The sequence below is a fragment of the Macaca mulatta genome, chromosome 2 (genome assembly GCF_049350105.2).
Source record: "Macaca mulatta isolate MMU2019108-1 chromosome 2, T2T-MMU8v2.0, whole genome shotgun sequence".
NCBI lineage: Eukaryota > Metazoa > Chordata > Mammalia > Primates > Cercopithecidae > Macaca > Macaca mulatta.
The window spans coordinates 87,180,929-87,200,234 of record NC_133407.1 but is presented as its reverse complement, the minus strand read 5'-3'; the positions used below and the strand labels follow the sequence as shown (position 1 = coordinate 87,200,234).

General features: G+C 34.8%; 1 protein-coding gene across 6 annotated transcripts in view; it reads right to left on the bottom strand.

Annotated features, from left to right (window-relative positions):
- Nucleotides 1–19,306, bottom strand: part of NAALADL2 (N-acetylated alpha-linked acidic dipeptidase like 2) — a 1,473,645-nt gene that overhangs the window by 576,650 nt on the left and 877,689 nt on the right. For all 6 annotated transcript variants that reach the window (XM_028843862.2, XM_077994177.1, XM_028843863.2 and 3 more), the window contains one exon: nt 5,068–5,187. In XM_028843862.2, the coding sequence (XP_028699695.2) occupies nt 5,068–5,187 (120 nt within the window). The remainder of the gene's footprint in view (nt 1–5,067; nt 5,188–19,306) is intronic.

Genomic DNA, 19,306 nt, shown 5'->3' with positions numbered 1-19,306 from the left:
CCATGTTTCAGAGGGATTTACTTGATTTCTAGTTGTCCTCTAGTACACAGTAACTTTTTGTTATTATGGCTTCTGGTAGAAATGATCCTAAGTAGAAAGTCAAATGCTTTTATTGCATTTTACAAAATTAATTTCCATACTAAAGTGCTATTCTGCAGTTTGGGAATTTGTGAGGGTCTCCGTATCTGTTTTACTATGTGTCAGGTTGTCAGAGAGAAACCTGAGTACATAGTGACAAATTAATGTTTTGTCTGAAAGTTTAAATGTTTAAAGCACTCTCCCATAAAATAAACTGTTACAAATACATAGCTAAAATGAACCTAAAGACTTTCCTCCAAGGCTTCAGCCTAAGGAAACTAGCACACAACTATACCCGGGGAACTTGGTTGACTCTTTTTCTGCAGCAAGATATGTATTTCACAGCACATATCTGAAAGCTATTTGCAGTTCATAGTTCCTACCTTGTAATGTTGGGATTTTCTCATCAATCTCTTTCTAGAGATTAAATTACATACATTCTTAGTATTTATGATCAAACTAATGAGATCTCCTCCTTCAGGACTGCAGATTATTTTTCTCCTCATTTCAAGAGATAATCTAATAATTTAATATCATAATTATGCTTCCCCTTTGCCCTCCCTAGCTCAGATGTAGAGATTCCCTCCCAAATTCATTTTTAAACTCTGATTTAGTAACTACTGCACAGCCAAAATAAAATGAACTTCTCTTTACTCATTCAGCTGCATGTTCCCAGACCAAATGCTCATTTAGAATCATGACTAGTTGTTATGATTCATAAAGAAATCTGTTGGTCTTCTGCCTTTTTCAACCCAACTGAATTACATTTTACCTCATTTCTGAATGTTAGCTCCAGAATATATTTGATGGATAGTTGAAGCAAATTTGGCTGCAGTCATGCTGTATAACTATGTTTAATACATGCTTCCTTTTTCTTACCAATGGAATGTATATTAACAGATACGGCAGCAATGAGTTCCCCCAAATCTCTGCGACAATCTACAGAAAACAGAAGAGATGGCTAGAATGGAAATTGAAAGGTTGAAGAGAGGATATCCTGTCTCCTCTTTCTAGAAGACAATGCCAAGTTTGTGGCAAGGCTCTGTCTCAAGGGGCATTCTACACAGAAATTTTTGTTAAATTTATTTAATAGGCCTAGAAGGGAAATTATCAGGGAAAATGATATCAGGATCTTTATAACTGTGCTCTATTCCAGATAAACCACTAACCCACTACTTTGTAGATACAGTCAAAGGGTTTTGTAATGTAAATATTATCTGTAGCAAATAGGAAGAAACTTGCTTTATTTTAATCCATTATACACTGGTGAAGGTTTATACTTGCTTTATTTGACCTGTGAGCACAGTTAGAATTTTTTTTTTTTTTTTTTTTTTTTTTTTGATGGAGTTTCAGTCTGTCACCCAGGCTGGAGTTCAGTGGCGAAATCTTGGCTCGCTATAACCTCCGTCTCCTGGGTTCAAGCGATGCTCGTGCCTCAGTCACCTGAATAGCTGACATTATAGGCGCATGCCACCACACCCAGCTAATTTGTGTATTTTTGGTAGAGACAAGGTTTTGCCATGTTGGCCAGGCTGGTCTTGAACTCCTGGGCTTACGTGATCCAAAAGTGCTGGCATTACAGGTGTGAGCCACCATGACCGGCCAGGTTAGAAAAAATTACAATGGTTATATTTTAACCTGAATCTTCAAAAGCTTATTTCTGTATATAAAATAAATACACAACAATTATAGAACATTTAGAAATGCAAAACAAAGGAAAAGGAGAAACTATCCATAATTCTGTCTAACCAGTTATATAATTGGCCCCTACCACGCACATTTTTTGTCACTGGAAGGTTGAACAAGCAAGATTCATGTAATGTACCAAAAGCAATAGAACTTTGTTTCCCATTACCCTTTTAAAAATATCCATAGAGGTTCATTTCTACTGAAACATCTACATAAAAGTTGGACTGTCCTACTATTACTCTGACTATTGTTAATAATAAAAGTCCTATAATCGATTTGAGTTAGTAGTCTTAAATAAGTAATTAGGTTTCCTAGCCTCATCATGATCAAAATTCTACTCTTACTCTTGATTTAAAATTGTATATTCTTACCCCTCCAGCAGCTCAGGTCTCCTTTTGGGGAAAGGGATGTGGTCTGTTATTTCCTTCCCCACGTATTAACTATACTCTTACCTATCTGTTGTTGGACAAGGGTTAGAAATTAGAGGCTCAGTGGGTAGGATTTTTCTTTTTTTTTTTTCTTTTTTTTTTTTTTTACTGAACTGTTTATTATTTTAATGAATATTTTATATTACATGCATGTAGACTTTTTCTTCTGCCAAACTATTTCAGAATCCTAAATCAACGAGCTTTTGAACATAGTAAACATAACTTAGATGGTTTAAATAAACTGAGTTAGGCATTGGCCTAAGAAATACACATTTTTAAATACATGGATTTCTGTCCTAATAACTGTAGTTCATGTCTTTTACTAGAAGGCCAAATTTTATTCAAAGGATTATTAATTTATGTTAAATATTTTGTGATTTTAAAGTCTTATTATTTTAGGCAATATTTCTATTTTTAGCCTATACATGTAAATGATTTCTTCTATCTATAAAATACCTAGGTTATCTAGTACAAAATATCTCACCTCTTGATATCAAACATTGCCTTGATTACACAATGCATTTGTGTATGAGATGAAATCTGAAAACAAATTAGATTCTTTATGTTACTGTGCTTGTCCTACAGGAGCTTCACATGTTCTGGGGCTCACAGATGTTTAAAGCTACCTTTGGATCTCCTGGGCATTTGTGAATAAACTGAAGCAGTACCTACTGCAATTTACTTGATCTAGACAAATGGCACTTTAATCTGGCTGGTCACTGTCTAATGAGTCACCATTACAAGTGGCAATTTTAGTACAGGCGTGAAGGCAGACCACACTGGCTCTGTGTCACATGTGCTTATGACTGACCCATGGGAAACGCATGTATACTTTTCTGCTCCCAATTCACGGGATGCAGGCCAATCTCAACACACATATATTTTTTTGTATTTATTTATTAAATGCTTAGCAAACCCATCCCTTACCTTTAGGCTTCTCAAATAAAATCAGACACCATTCTACCATGTCCCCCACATTGCAGGGGACATACATTAAGCCCTCCATGTGGTTCCATTGAAGCCCCAGTCACCAGGCATGCAGTGGAACTTACCATAAATCTCTCCAAAATTCCGCTTCGTAAAATCCTCTCCCCACAGTCTCCAAACCTTTTCTACCTCAGATATGAGTGATAGGTTTAATAGTCTAACCTATTTTTAATTATTTCCTTTAAAATATTGATGTTTGGTAGCTAACTTTGAAATGTTCACTTTTCTTTATCAGGGAATCCTAACTAAAAATTCTAATTTAACCTCTTAATTCTCTATCTATTGATATATTCTAGCTCCCCCCACTCCAGCCCCCCCCCCACACACAAGTATACATACACATTCAAGACTTGGCATCTGAAATGAGACTGCCTCGGTTGAAAGCCTGACTGTTTCACTTAACTAGCTCTTTGTCTTTGAGCCAGTCACTTTTTCTTTTTGTGTCTTACTTCATTTATAATCTGAAGATAATAATAGTCCCTATCTCAACAATATGATTCTTTTGAAGATTAATATGATAATACATTTTTTAAATACTTAGAAAATTTCTAGCACATGTCATTAATAATGTTACCTTCACAGGCAATAATAAAATCATTAGTATTATAATTATTATAAATGTTCTCTTGATCTCTTGTTTGATTTATGAAGATTTTTACACGTCATTAAATATTCTCCTTTACATCAAATTGTTATACCATATTCAGCTGTATAACGGCAGCATGATTTTCAAATACTAAACTGGATGTATATATCATTTCTAATATTTTGTCACATCATTGGTTATCACTATGTTTATCACCTCTGTTTTCCCGCCCTCCACCCCAACCCCAACCTTAGAATACATTGATTGAACAGGAATTTCTGGGTCAAAATATGATTATTTTAAGGCATTTAATACATATTAAAATTTATCCAGCAAAAATTAAAAATTTAAGATCACTGTATATTCTGTTTTCAAGAGTATCTTAAAATTCTGGCCTGTCTAATCTACTATTAAACACCGACTTAAGGATAAGAGTATTATTGGAAGATAATAAAAAAAAAAGACATAGGATGTTCTCTAGTTTCCTAATAGAGTGTGCCAAAAGATTCCTGGAAATGCTTTTGGACCTGGGAATTAGCAAAGCTCATTTAAGGTTGAATGAGGAGAAATTCAATATATCTTCAGAACCAGAGAGTTCTGCTGACATAACAACACTAACCTTTTTTTTTTTTTTAATAGAAAAAGGAAATGAAGTGAGAATTAGCAGTAGTGGCTATCTACTGTGGTGGTTCATCATCAGAAACTTAGATTGAGCTGCTTTAATTATGTAAATGTATCTGTGGATAAGTGTCAATAAACTTCCATCCAAATAAAATAAATCAAAATTCTGCTTCTCTTAGCATATTCTATTTTAATTAAAATCCTGATCGCAGTTAGTAACCATAGTTATATAGTTGACAAAATAATCACTAAAGGGTGTAAATCATCTAGATAACATAGAGGACATGATAATTAGTCCATCTGATAATATAAGTTTCACATATGTCATAAGATGAAGATAACATGTTTCTCATTTTTCACTATTCCAGATAGGTACCATTATGAAGAGTATGCCAATTTTATTAAGGTCCCACAAACTCAATGTTACCTGACTTAAGGTATTTTCTCGCTAAAGAAATAAGGGCATAAATAGATTTTTCTTAAGTATCTTAGTTTAAAGTGTTCTAATGTTGAAAAGCCATCTTTCTGTGATACTCTCTACCTCTCTCTTTCTCTCCCCTTCTCTCTCTCACACACCTATATGCACACACACACACTCCACATTCACAAAGGCGTATAATTCCAACAAAACAAGGTAAAATATTCACCCAACCACTGAATAACAGCCATTGGACCAACCTTATAAAGCAGTGGCAATTTTCCTAATTTCAGGAGTGCGATCTGATTTGTTACATTTTTTATTTTCCTAATCCTTTTTAAATCATCTGCCATTCCATAACTCACATCGATGACTTCAGCCTAAAAGAGGAGAAAAAAACAAAGAAAAATAAAGCCTCGGAGGAAGAAGTATAGCCAACTGTCCATTTAGTATAACAAAATTATTCATAATAATTTGAAATGTTCAATATAGAATTAATTCTGTCTCTTACCCTGTCCCAATTACTATAAACATGACCTTTCTATTTCCATCAAGGTACAACAATTCTTCTGGGCACCTGAGAAAATGTGAGTCATTTTTGCTTTGTTCTCTCTCTTCTAAAAAATGACAAACACAGTTCATTCTTCTAACAGACATTTGGAATATTCTACATTCATGTTTCTGGAATATGAGCCATTTTACAAAACACTGAAAGATTAATTTCCTTAAGGTCCAACAGCAACTATATAATTCTCAGGCCTGAAAGAAAATTCAAATGTTTTCTATTGCTATCCAAATTAAATGCAGCATCCTCACTTGCATGGTCATCCTGAACAGCTGCTCATGATGCTCTGTTCAAGACTGTGCCATAGCCAGCTGTGAATGACAAATTCTTGAGTCATGAAGAATATAACCTGTTCAACCACATGTGCCAGTCTAGCAACCCAGGCCCCAGATTATCATTTCTGTCACATTTTGCACTACTCACCTGGAGCTACATTTGACCTCAATGTTACTCATTTTTATAAGTCCTCTTGTATTAATGCCAAAAAGAAAAAATCTCATACCTTTCTGGAGATTCCAATAAAAACCTTCTCATGTAGTGAACCCTTCCCTTCTCCTTAAAAAGCACTGAACTGCAAATTCATATATTCCTATGAGCCAATATAATTGATTTTAGCTTTACTTTCTGTAATATCTATTTATTATTAAAACAATAGTTGTCATGCTTTCCAAGGATTATATTATAACATAAATCTGCTATTTCAAATTATAGCATATATCCACAGAGAGGCTGATTAAAAAAAAAAAAAAAACAGTTAGTTGTGGCAAATCATGAAAAAAATGAAGATGGAGAATCCAGATCTCGCGCTTTCCATCCTTCTTGATTGAAACTAATGCACTTCAACAAGTTTTATATGTAATACTTCCATAAAAGATTCATCTGAAGAAAGAGCATTGTTTCTCTAGGAACATATGAATACCTCCAAGAGATTGGTAAATCTGCTAGAGAAAATATTTCTGGCATGAAATATTTCTTTAGTCATCACATTGATCTGTATCTGTAAAAACTCTATGAATACATTAATGTCCATTTCAAATGTCACCTACCTGATGAATTTTATTTATCTGTTGCCCAAATATGACCTCTCTCTACTTTGGCTCCCAGAGTAATCTGTTTTTGCCTCTCTTAAGGCCCTCACTAGACATGTCTGCCAATTTCAGTTTCCAATACAGGGAAATTCCTTGGTGAAGAGCCCATTACACACCCATGCTCACCCAGGTGTCCAGCATATGCTATGGACTCAGTAGGTGTTGAATCAAAATGATTACAGCTCATAAAATATCTCTAAAAAGTTAAGTGGCACTTTCAAATGGATTTGCCAGGGAAATGTAATTGTTAAAAACACTTCTGTCAGAATAATTTTTCATTATAATTTTATTCCTATTAAAAATGATTAAATCAGTGCCTTTAATACATTTTTTAGTTTGCTGATACCATTACCATATAAATAACTGTTGATATATGATTTTAAAAGTCTGATTAAGTAAATGATCACAAAATATTAATGATTACATTGCAAAAGTGAGAAAAATTTCTATTTTTCATTTCATTTCTAAGCTACCTACTAATTATTTGTGATTCACTGACAGCGTCTTATAATCAGGCTATTACTCAACTGATTATGTAAAAGAACTTTTTTTATATGTAGTAGAGTTTATGGAAAACCTTACTTGTTTGGGGGGATATAGATCAGATTGTGTATACAGGCATACATCAGAGATATTGCAAGTTCAGTTCCATACTACCACAATAAAGCAAATATTGCAATAAAGTGAATCACACAAATTTTGCGGTTTTTCAATACATATAATAGTTATATTCACACTATATTGTAATCTATTAAGTGTGCAATAACATTATGTCTAAAACAAAATATCATACCTTAATTTAAAAATACTTTATTGATCTGAGCTTTCAGCACATTTTTATATTTTTGCTAGTGAAATGTCTTGCCTCAATGGCTGCTAACTGATCAGGGTCACAGTTGCTGAAGGTTAGGGTGGCTTTGGTAATTTCTTAAAAGAAGACAACAGTGAAGTTTGCCACATCGACTGACTCTTCCTTTCATAAAATATTTCTCCATATCTCTCATGACATGGTGTTTGATAGCATTTTACCCAAAGTAGAACTTCTTTAAAATTGGAGTCAATTATCTCAAAAACCCTACTGCTGTGTTAATGAACTCAGTTTATTTAGTATTCTAAAGCCTTTGTTGTCATTTCAACAATGTTCCTGGGAATTGGAAAGATAGGGTCTGGAAGTAGATTCCACCTCAAGAAACCACTTCCTTTGTTCATGCATAAGAAATAACTCTTCATCCATTCAAGTTTCATCATGACATTGCAACAATTTAGTCACATCTTCAGGTTCAACTTCAAATTCTAGTTTTCTTGCTATTTCCACCACCTCTGTAGTTACCTCCTTAAAATTTTGAACCCCTCAAACTCATCCATAAGGATAAAACCAATTTCTTTCAAACTCCCGTTAATGCTGATACTTTGACCTGCTCTCATGAATCACAAATGTGGCTAATGGCATTTAGAATGGTGTATCCTTTCCAAAAAGTTTTCCATATACTTTCTCAGATTTATCAGTGGAATCACTATCTGGGGAAGCTACAATCTTCCAGATATATTTCTTAAATAATAAGACTTGAACGTTGAAATTACTGCATAATCTAAGGGCTGCAGAATGGATGTTGTGTTAGTGGCTTTGAAAACAACATTAACCTCCTGTACATCACCATCAGAGCTCTTGGGTGACCAGGTACATTGTCAAAGAGCAATAATATTTTGCAAGGAATCTTTTTTTTCTGAGCAGTAGGTCTCCACAGTGAGTTTGAATATTATTATTCAGTATTCCATGTATAAACATATTTGCTGTTATCTGGTCTTCGTTATTCCATTTCTAAAGCACAGCACGGTAGACTTAGCATAGTTTTTAAGGGCCCAAGCATTTTTAGAATGGTAAATGAGCACTGGCTTCAACTTCAAGTCACCAGCAGCATTAGATCCTAACAAGGGTCAGCCTCACCTTTGGAGCTTGGAAGCCTGGCCTAGACATCTTCTCTCTAGCTATGAATGTATTAGATGACATCTTCATCCAACCTAAGGCTGTTTTGTCTACATGGAAAATCTGTTGTTTAGTGTAGCTACTTTCATTAGTACCTTAACTAGGTCTTACAGATAACTCGCTGCGGCTTCTATATTAGAACTTGCTGATTCACCCTGCACTTTTATGCCATGGAGATGACTTCTTTTCTTAAACCTCATGAATCAACCTCTGTTCGCTTCAAACTTTTCTTCTGCAGCTTCCTCATCCCTTGCAGCTTTCACACAACTGAAAAGAGTTAGGGCTTGCTGTGGCTTAGGCTTTGGATAAAGAAAGTGTTGTGGTTTGTTTGATCTTCTATTCCGATCACTCAGACTTTCTCCATATCAGCAATAGGACTGTTTTGCTCTCTAATTATTCATGTGTTAACTGGAGTAGCATTTTTAATTGCCTCCAAGAACTCTTCCTTAGCATTCACAACTTAGCTGTTTGACACAAGGGACCCAGCTTCTGACCTATCTTGGCTTTTGACCTGCCTTGCTTATTAAGCTTAATCATTTCTTTTTATTGAAAGTGAGAGACATGTAACTCTTCCTTTCACTTAGAGGTCATTGTAGGATTCTTAATTGGTTGCATTTCAATATTGTTTTGTTTCAGGGAATAGTGAGGCCCAGGAGAGGGAGGGAGATGGTAAATAGCTGGTGGATACAGCAGTCAGAACACACATAAATAATATTGATTGAATCAGTTTGTTTATATGGGTACATTTCTTGGTGTCTCAAAATAATAACAATGGACAACGGTAACATCACAGATCACTGATCACAGGTAACCCTAGCACATGTAACCATAATGAAAAAGATTGGAATATTGCAGGAATTAGCAAAAAGTGAAATAGAGATGTGAGCTGAGCACAGGTGCTGAAAAAATGGCACCAGTAGGCTTGCTAAATGCAGGGTTGCCATGATCTTCAATTTGTTGAAAACACAGTATCTGTGAAGCACCCTAAAGTGAAGCACAATAAATCCAGATATGCCTGTATAACAGAAAGGTATGACAGTTACGAAAATACCAATTCTTCAAAAAACATTAACATTATTGGAACATATCAATAGACTGAGTCAACAATTTTAATTAAATAGCTCTTCAACTCATCTTCTCTAAATAGTACATGTTAATAAATCAAAGTGTTTTAGCATGTAAGAGGATTTTAGGTTTTCCCACAGAAAAAATATTTCTCAATACAGACAACATTATATCAATTTATATTGGCTTATGCATTAAAAATCAATAATTACAGAAGTCTCAATGTTTTGATGGATTTGCAGGCAATAATAAAAATGTATCCATTGCCTTCAAAGCAAGCCTTAAAACTAGATCTTTTTTGAAAGTCTTTTCTATCTACTTTCAAGCAAACTGAACATCACAGCTGTAAGAAAACACATTGAATTTTTCTGAGGCACAAATCAATATACAGTGATATGATAAAATGCCAAGTCATTTTTTCCCCATATTCTTGATGTTACAATGAACCTCTTCTTTCTTCATTTATTCCATCACACTAGAAAACTGCTCACTCAAGAATGGGGGGTACTATGTTAACTTATGACCAAACACCAATGATTAAGACACATCTTACTGGTCTCTGTGGGAAATGTCAAATGAGCAGAAACCTAGTTGCTTAAGTTATCCATTCTGCGTGTACCACAGTTTTTCTAATGAGGACTTCCTTGGCACATAAGAGAGAATAATTGAGAGGTGCAACTTAGTTCTTGTTTTACAATTTTATTTTTTACCAGGGAGTAATATTTAAAAGTCTACATGTTAATTTTTAATTCTGATTCTATACTCATTTTTTTAACCAAGAACAAGGAACTAAACACAACAGCAAAAATTGAAAAGAAAATAAAATATCTTATTCTATGTTAAAAAAGGAATCAAAGTTTTGGGATGACAACAAAGAGTGGTGGGCCACATACACAGAGCTGTGACAAAGATTTCCACACTTTAAGAAGTTAATTTTTAAAAGTTGCATTCTATATATCAGTGCTTCTATGGTTTTTGAGTGCCATAGATCACAAACATTTAAAAATAAAAACCATAGAAATCTCATTTCCCTCATCTGGCTCCTTTGGAAACCAAATCAGATAGGTTGCCCTCTTCTTTTTATGGGTGCCATAAAGTGTTAAATACATCATTTAGACAGAGATGTTGTTTATCAACGGCATGCTAACAGGGATCCTATGTTTTAATGAAGAAATGTACTATTACACTATTATACAGATCAAGCTTCAGACTTGTAAAAAAGATGTTGTAATTAAGAAAAAGAAAACATTTAGTGAGCTCCTATTATGTGCTAGGAACATTGCATATAATATCCTATTTTCTTCAGATAGCAATCTTACATTGTCACCATTTTATAGATAAGGAAAATGATGCTCAGAGAGGTGAAAGAAGCCGTCCAACTTATATGACTAGAATTCAAGGATGACACAAGATTGTTTCAAGTCACCTTCCAGAAGGTCTTTTCATTGGAAAGGACAATGGGCATTTGGTGGCCACTAGAGAAAGACACTGTTGAGGGCACCACTGAGTTAAACACAGCAAATCAACTAGTTGAGTAATGAATATTGTTCAAATTTCAGATTCCATGTCCCATTTAAGAACTATCAAACCCAAATCTCTGAGAATTGGCTGTCATAACAAAATACCATAGACTGTATGGCTTAAACAACACAAATTTATTTTCTGAGTTATGGAAGCTACAAATTCAAGATCAAGGTGCTAGCCAATTAGGTTTCTGGCAATGGCTCTCTTACTGGCTTGTGAACAATCAGATTCTCACAATGTCCTCACATGGCAAACACACCACACACACACACATACACACACACACACACAGAGAGAGAGAGAGAGAGAGAGAGAAAGTGAGCAAAAGAGAGAGAGCAAACTCTCTGGTATCTATTCTCATAATACTAACTTTTTTTTTTTTTTTTTTTTAGACCGAGTTTTGCTCTTGTTGCCCAGGCCGGAGTGCAGTGGCACGATCTCGACTCAGGCAACCTCCGCCTCCTGGGCTCCAGCGATTCTCCTGCCTCAGTCTTCCTGAGCAGCTGGGATTACAGGCATGCGCCACCACACCCGGTTAATTTTGTATTTTTAGTAGAGATGGATTTCTCCATGTTGGTCAGGCTGGTCTCAAACTTCTGACCTCAGATGATCTGCCCGCCTCAGCCTCCCAAAGTGCTGGGATTACAGGTGTGAGCCACCACTCCCCGCAATAATACCAATCTTATCAGATCAGGACTCAACCCTTGTGACCTCATTTAACCTTAAATACCTTCTTGTAGGGGCTGTCCTCAAATATAGTCACACTGGAGGGTCTGGGATCAATGGATGAATTTTGGGAAAGAAGACACGAGTCAATCCATAGAGGGGCCCTAGAATATATATTACTTAGGTACCCTAAAGTTCTCACTCAGCTCAAAATAAGACTTTTACACTGGGAGGAACAAAGCTACTTAGAAGCTAATAAAAAATAACTTCCAACATAATGATTTTTGTTTCCAGAGAGTATTCTATATACATTGAGATATATGTGACCTATGTGAGAGAGAAATATTATAAGTAATTTAAATGAAAAATAAAAATATCTATCATCAGTGATAGAGAATAAATGCAAATATTAAGTTTATACCTTTTTTAAAAAACAGGTAGAGTAAAATGATTCAAAGATATTTTGTGTCAAATTATTTAATATGGCAAAGGGAATAAAATCATGCATTTCTATTTCACATTAATTTCTTCTAATATAGATAATCTATTATTTTAAATATCAAACTTTTCACAAATGAAAGATTTAATCTTCTATTAGAATTTTAATTTACAAAAAAATACTTTTTTCAGGTAATAAAATTTGGGAGAAAATAGAGTATAATGCCAAGAAACAAAAAATGTCTACCTTATCAATAAAGAAAAACAATAAACAAATGAAAACTTTAGAAACTGATCAAGCTTAACTTGCGCATATAGGCATACAAAAAATAAACAGGAATAGCTATTTCCAAACTCAATAATTAACTAATTCCTATTCAGTTGTACTCCCTAAATGTCAATAATCACACTAGATAGAAACAAACATTGAATCTAGACCAAAATTAGTGATATCACAAAGGTAATTCGGATAGAACTATATAAATCTGTTTGATACAATGGCTCTACACACCGTATGTCAGATAGCTATATTATTCATTGAAAATGAGATATCTATACTGTTTGGTAATAACAAAACAACTAGGCTTCCGGTGGACTATGATTGCAGTTGATTAGAAAAATATCATATAATAATACTGTATGGATATATATTTCAATACATATTTATGTACAGATGTGGGATATGCAGATAAAGACACATAGGGACACCTTCATATATTCACACAGTGGCCACAGCAATATTTCTGTTCTGAGCGCCAAGAACAGTTATTGGCACATGATAGGAACTAAATAAAATAAGTGAATGAATGAATGAATGAATATGTGCATATATCCAAACAGAGAAGTTAATGCCGAAAAAGAAGAACCATAAATCACTTAATGGAGACCGAGAGAGAGAGAGAGAGAGAGAGAGAGATTTGTATTTGGAGCTTAGAGTGAGACAAGATGTGTTGAAATTAGCTAGGGACTCCCTAGAAGCTGGTGCAAGACAAAAAATAATAAATCAATACATAAACTTTTTTTCAGTTATTGAGAGATCCAGAACCACCACCACCAAAAACAAATATTTTTATTGAGTACATTCTATATACCCAGCACTGTTACAGGTATTATGTATTCATTATTATCTTTAATCATGACAACAATTCAAAGAGAAGAGATAAGTTACTGGAATCATCCCCCCTTTTTACAAATGAAGAAATCAAGGCAAGGAGATGGTAAGTAACATTTTCACAGTCACAGAGCTACTAAATAGTACAACAGTAATTCAAAGATAGACAGCCTGACTCTATAATCCGGACTCGTCCCCATATAATTTGTCATCACATCGTTATCGATTCTTTGCCAAAGAGAAAGCAGGTATACTAGAGAAGGCAGTAGAAGGTAAATGGAAAGGCAGGGGCCCTTTTGAGGATTAAGCAGATGGTGCAGAGCTGATTCAATAAAAACTTAGCAGTCTAACCTTGGGTTAGTAAATGGACTTTTCTGGATCTCAGTGTCCTCATTAGTGAAATGAAGGTTTTGAGATACAACAGTGAATTAGGTCATTGAGACCCAATATGGATGATAATGAAAGTCAAAATTCTTGCATGGCCTATTGTGCCCTACATAATCCTCTCTTCATACTGCGCTATGACTTCATCTCTTCTACCAGGGCTGGCCTTAGAGGTTTGTGACCTGTGCAGTTGCACAAAGGTTGTGCTTTAAAAGGCTCCCTGCTTGGTTTAATGCTCTGCTATCATTATCTTGAAATTCTTAATAATTTCTGAACAAGGCATTCTGCATTTTTATCCTACATTGAGTCTACAAATTATGTAGCTGGTCCTGCCTATTACTCTCCACTTTCTCCCTGGCACAACTACAACGACTAGCTGGAGTTCTATATGTCCCATAGGGTCTTGGCTGTAGCTGTTTCTTTTTGTTAGAAATACACCCTCTTCTCTGGATTCATTTGACTCATTATTTTGCCATTTTCAGGTCTTCTTTCAAATTTCAGCTATTATGGCAACTATAACCACCCTGTTCAATACTACAATCACCCCACTCCAAAACAGCACTATCAATTTGCTTTACTCTACTTTTATTTTTAGCTAGCATGCTTCAATGTCTAACTATAACTAAATAATTAGCTAAATACATTTATTCATGTGTTTTTGTGTGTGTGTGTGTGTGTGTATGTGTACACACACATAATTTGCTTCTTTATTATGTTGATTGTCTCTTCCTTATACAATGTTTACATTTCACTAGGGCTATGATCTTTCTTCTCCTCACTGATTTATCCCAAGCACTTAAAACAGCATGAAGTCAATAGTAAATAAACACCAGTTAAAGGACTAATAGCTTTAACAGTTTATATAAGGACAAAACATTGTGTCCAAAAGAAACCTAATGTCTAACACATTACATGGTCAAAGCAAAGCAAAATTATTTATGTAATACCAGGTAGGGAATTCCACACCCCAAAGTTCATACTCCGCATCCCCTGTGACTCTTGAGACCACAAGACTTCTGGCAAAGGCAACACAATCACTTTTACATTCATTCCAATAGAATTAAAAATGTGAGACTCTCAGGATAGTCATATCTTTTCTCTTGCTTTCTCCTAATATTATCAATAGTAAAGATTTTTAAACACATCACAAAGTAGGCTAGATGTTTGCTTCAGGAGTACTAGATTTTGGAAAATTGCATTCCTATCTATATAGGAATGGAAAAACCACTCTGAGCAGAAGCAACAGAAGAGTAACTAAAAGAAAAGCAGAATTATCATTTCCGACAATCAGCTAAACACAATAAATAAAACCGCAATTAAAATTAACTAAGTCAGGAAAATGTCCCCGGTGCAGTCCCTCTGTGGGTGGCTGGGGTTCCACACTGGGGAACATTCCAGTGCCATGTTTCTTCTCCACCTTGAGGCAGCAAAAATTATTCATGCGTATGAAATGATTAATGCATTGAAGTCTTTCAGACTTGACATTTTCAACCAAATCAATCATTCTGAGCCTTTCTAGTTCTCTAAGATAGACTCACAATGTACAAAATGTTTGAAAAGCCTGCTTTGACTAAAACAGTAATTTTCTACTCAAGTTCAGAAATGATAAACCCAAGCATTTCTGATAATGACAAAGTACAATACTATCACAAGTATTGCTCACCTAAAAACAAGTTTCTGCTTTAGAAATTGCCTACTATCATATGTAATCTAGCTTTGAATTTACTTCAATTAAAGTGCTTATGTTTATTAAAAACTTGTAACATCACCATGATCATCCATGTTTACTTCTTTCTTTCTAAAAATCATTAGAAACTTAGTATTGATAAAGATTTCAAAATTCAAAGATTATTAGAATTATGTTAGTACTTGTTTCGAGTTCACTCAATGGCTTTCCATCATGGTCATTATCATGAAGACCACAATGTATTGAAGCATGAAAACCAACACTGCCTTCCCCCACTCCTGTGGCAGACATAACTAAGCAATCAGCATCTTTTTAAGCTCCTTCTCAAAATAGTGTTCCAGTTAATCAAGACCAATTAGACAAGGATTGGCACAAGAGGAGAGATATTTAAAATATTTAGTAACTAGTATAGCACAAGTTCTAGTCAGTTAAAATGGACCTCCAATCAATTAGAAGGGACACTAGCTAGTGGACTAGACTGGTGCATTCCTGCTGAATTCAGAATTAAGCATAACACACACAATCAATTTTGCTGTCTTTGTTGTAAAGAACCAGATAAAAGGGTGACTTCACAATTTTATCACTTCTTCTTTACTGCAATATGTACACTTGCTGAAAAAATATACTTGCTACAGTGATACACTCAATGCAGTGCTTGGGGCACAGTGGCTATGTTTCAATAGCACAAATAACAAAGATAAGCCAGAGTTGCTACTTGCCTTGGCATACAGTAGTTGTTTAATACATTTGCAAAATGTCTTCAGTTTTATAATCTAACATATAATGTAAATCCAAAGGACAAAAAAAGTTAAAATTATTGTAATAGAAATTTGGCTAAAGTGAAACAGTTTTGTCAGGATTTCATTTCCATATTTTACATGTATAGTCTCCAAAGTCAATAGAAAAAAAATAATGCAAATTTAATCTAATATTTCAGGCTAGAGTAAAAAATTGTAGATTGTCAGAAAGAAAGGCAAAACTTTAAACATTTTCCAAAATTTAATAAATAGTACCTTAGAGATTATATAGCTGTTCTTTTGTATTATTTGGTCAACATTTAAAAATATAACATAATTGGCCATAGCATCTTTCCTTTAGCTATTTATGTTACACAGAGTTATTTTAAAAGCAAAAATATATCTTTTAAAAAAAGAGATTATTAAAAAATATGTAGAGAAGCGGAAGAAAAAACAGGAGAAAACAATTAGGGAAGTCCAAGAAAGAGGGTATTCAAGAGATAATTATTTCATTTTCTGGTAATACGTGATACACTGTATTCCGGTTTCTAAAGATAGGGAGGCAGTGAGTTACAAAACGTCCCTTTCCTATTGATTACTTTCTCCTGCTGAGAGGTCAACAACAACAACAAAAAGTAAACAAACACATCAACAGTTCAGAAAACTTTCAATGGTGACATGCCCCAAAGACAGTAAAATAGAGGTAATGTAATAGAGGGTGATGAGTAATTAGGGGAAGTCAGGGAAGACATTGCTAAGGAGTTCACATCCAAATGATGAGAAGCCATATGCAGACCTGGGGAATAACTTTCTAGACAGCGGTAAGTACATAGTCCTTGAAGGAATGAGGAACTGTACCAAACGAAACAGAGGCATCACACATGCTGAGGAGTAAAACATGACTAGTAAATGTTGAAATAAAAAGTTATGCATTTTTACAGGGGTGGGATTGGATAAGGATAAAATTTCAGAAAATCTATCAGAGAACGAAAGAACAACAGTTGGGTGGTAAATCTGAGCTAACGTGCAGCTCAACAAGGTGACAGTATCTTGGTTGGTTGCTCAACATTTACCAAAAAGAAGACTTAGTGTTCATAGACTAAAACTGTTTGATCCCATTTGGTTGACAAATCCTAGAAATGAAAAAAGAGGTATAGAGAAAGTAAATCTAGACTAGTCTTTTTCAACATGAGAATGAATAAAATAAATTAGTGTAAAAGAGGTTAGCTTTACTCCATATATATTACCATGAAAGTCCCTAATAAATGAACATGGGAGCTTCTGCAACTTTATCAGTTTTCCCATGGTTAACATATTTATTGTTTTCCTGAAGCAAACTAGGAATAAAACTATCATAAGACACAAAATAAATAATCAACAACCATGCTAGCTGATTGTTCCAGAGATAAGGGGTCCTAGAATGAAATTGTGGAAGTCAATCATCTCTCCTATGGTATGGGTGGAGGGCAAGGGAGAGACATGGTTGCTGTGTTGAAAGTTCAGGCAGAAGGCTTGTGAGCCAGTCAGTCCCAATTGCTTGAGGAGCAGGATGGAAGGTCAATAGCTATTTTGCAAAATGTTCCAAGAGCCAGAAGTATCCCAGGAAGGTTTGTATTTCAAAATAACTTGAGATAAGTTTTAAAGATAACTTCCCTCTTGATTTTCCATTAGTTCTGTCGAGAAGGTAACTTTATCTTCCCATTTCAGACCTTGAGAAATCTGAAAGAAATTCCCTGCCCCTTTAAATATTATGATTACATTTTGAGTGGCTTCTGTGGCCCTAGATGAAAGAGGTAGGGGACCTGAAGTGGGCACTGAGCACACTCTCACTTTCTACCCCATGGCAGTGTTCTTGGTTCTGTCCATTCCACCCTAATATTATGACCATGCTGTAATTGGCAATCCAGTCCATTGCTTCTGGTTGAATGCTGGGCAGCTGTATGCTAGGAAAATGGTTCTTGGGGTGAAAAAAAAAGTCCTGATGTGTAGCGTTTGCAAATTTCTATGTTTTAAAGATTTTCACCATAATTTATTTCAAACGACCAACAGGGCATTGTTTCCTGAGGAACTGTGCGGGGAGATCATGAGAATTGGGAAAGATGCAAAAAGTCAACTAACCAGCTGAAATAATCTGGTTTGTGCTGGTGCACACGGGGTGTGTGTGTGTGTGTGTGTGTGTGTGTGTGTGTGTGTGTGTCCTTCTAAAGCAGTAGAACAAAACACTAGTAGACGTTTTGGCAGGTGGTTGAAAACAGAAAACAGTTATGCATTAGAGATAGGGGTTAAAGCTTGTGCTTAGTTAGGCCTTGGTCCAAGGAGAAGTCTCCATAAAAGCAGATAATAGCAAGAAAGAGATAAGTGCAAAAGGTGGTTCATAGGAAACTCCAGCTATTAGAAAATTGAGTATAGAATGTGTGTGTGTGTGTGTGTGTGTGTGTGTGTGTGTGTGTGTGTGTGTGTGTGTTGTGGAAAAGATTAAAGCATACAGAACTGTTATGGCATGATATAAAAAGAAAATAAAAGAAATACTTAACCATTCATGTCCCCGTGCTAGACATTTTACTAAGTAGATTGAATCAATTGTTCCAGTCTATCTACAGAACATTAATATTCGGTAGATATTTTTATAGATGAGGAAACTGGAGATTAGATATGTAAATAATTTGCTAGTTTTTAGAGCAGCATCAAGCCAAGCAATTTTAAATGCCAGTTTCTCTTATTATATTGCCAGCTGCATGCAGCAGTGTCCAAAGCTTTCTTATTTACCACTGGGTCCCCTGAGATTAATGTATAAAAGGTATGATGTATTTGCTGAAAGTTGAATGTTTCTTGTTATATTAGTGAGACCCCGCTGGCTATATTCTACATTAGGCAGTTAATCTTTTAGTATCAGATTAAAGTATAAGGAATAACAAATTAATAATCATGGGGCACTTTATTTAATAGATGATACTCAATTTATTAAGGTAAGTGTATTGAAGGAGTTGCAAATTCTTTCAAGAAAATTCTTCCTGGAGACTATGAAACTAATATGACAGCATTTTCCTGGATTAATATGTTGAAACACTGCATAAACTTAAGAACCAACTTTTCCACAGATCTCTCTAGTTCTGAAAAGACTGAATTTGCAGCATCTGCTGAAATGAGGTAAGTCTTATTTGAAACAAAATACTTAAATACAGGCATTTTACATAAATTAAAACATACATCTGATAAGAAAATTACATTATCACTTAACTTTGCAAGTAGT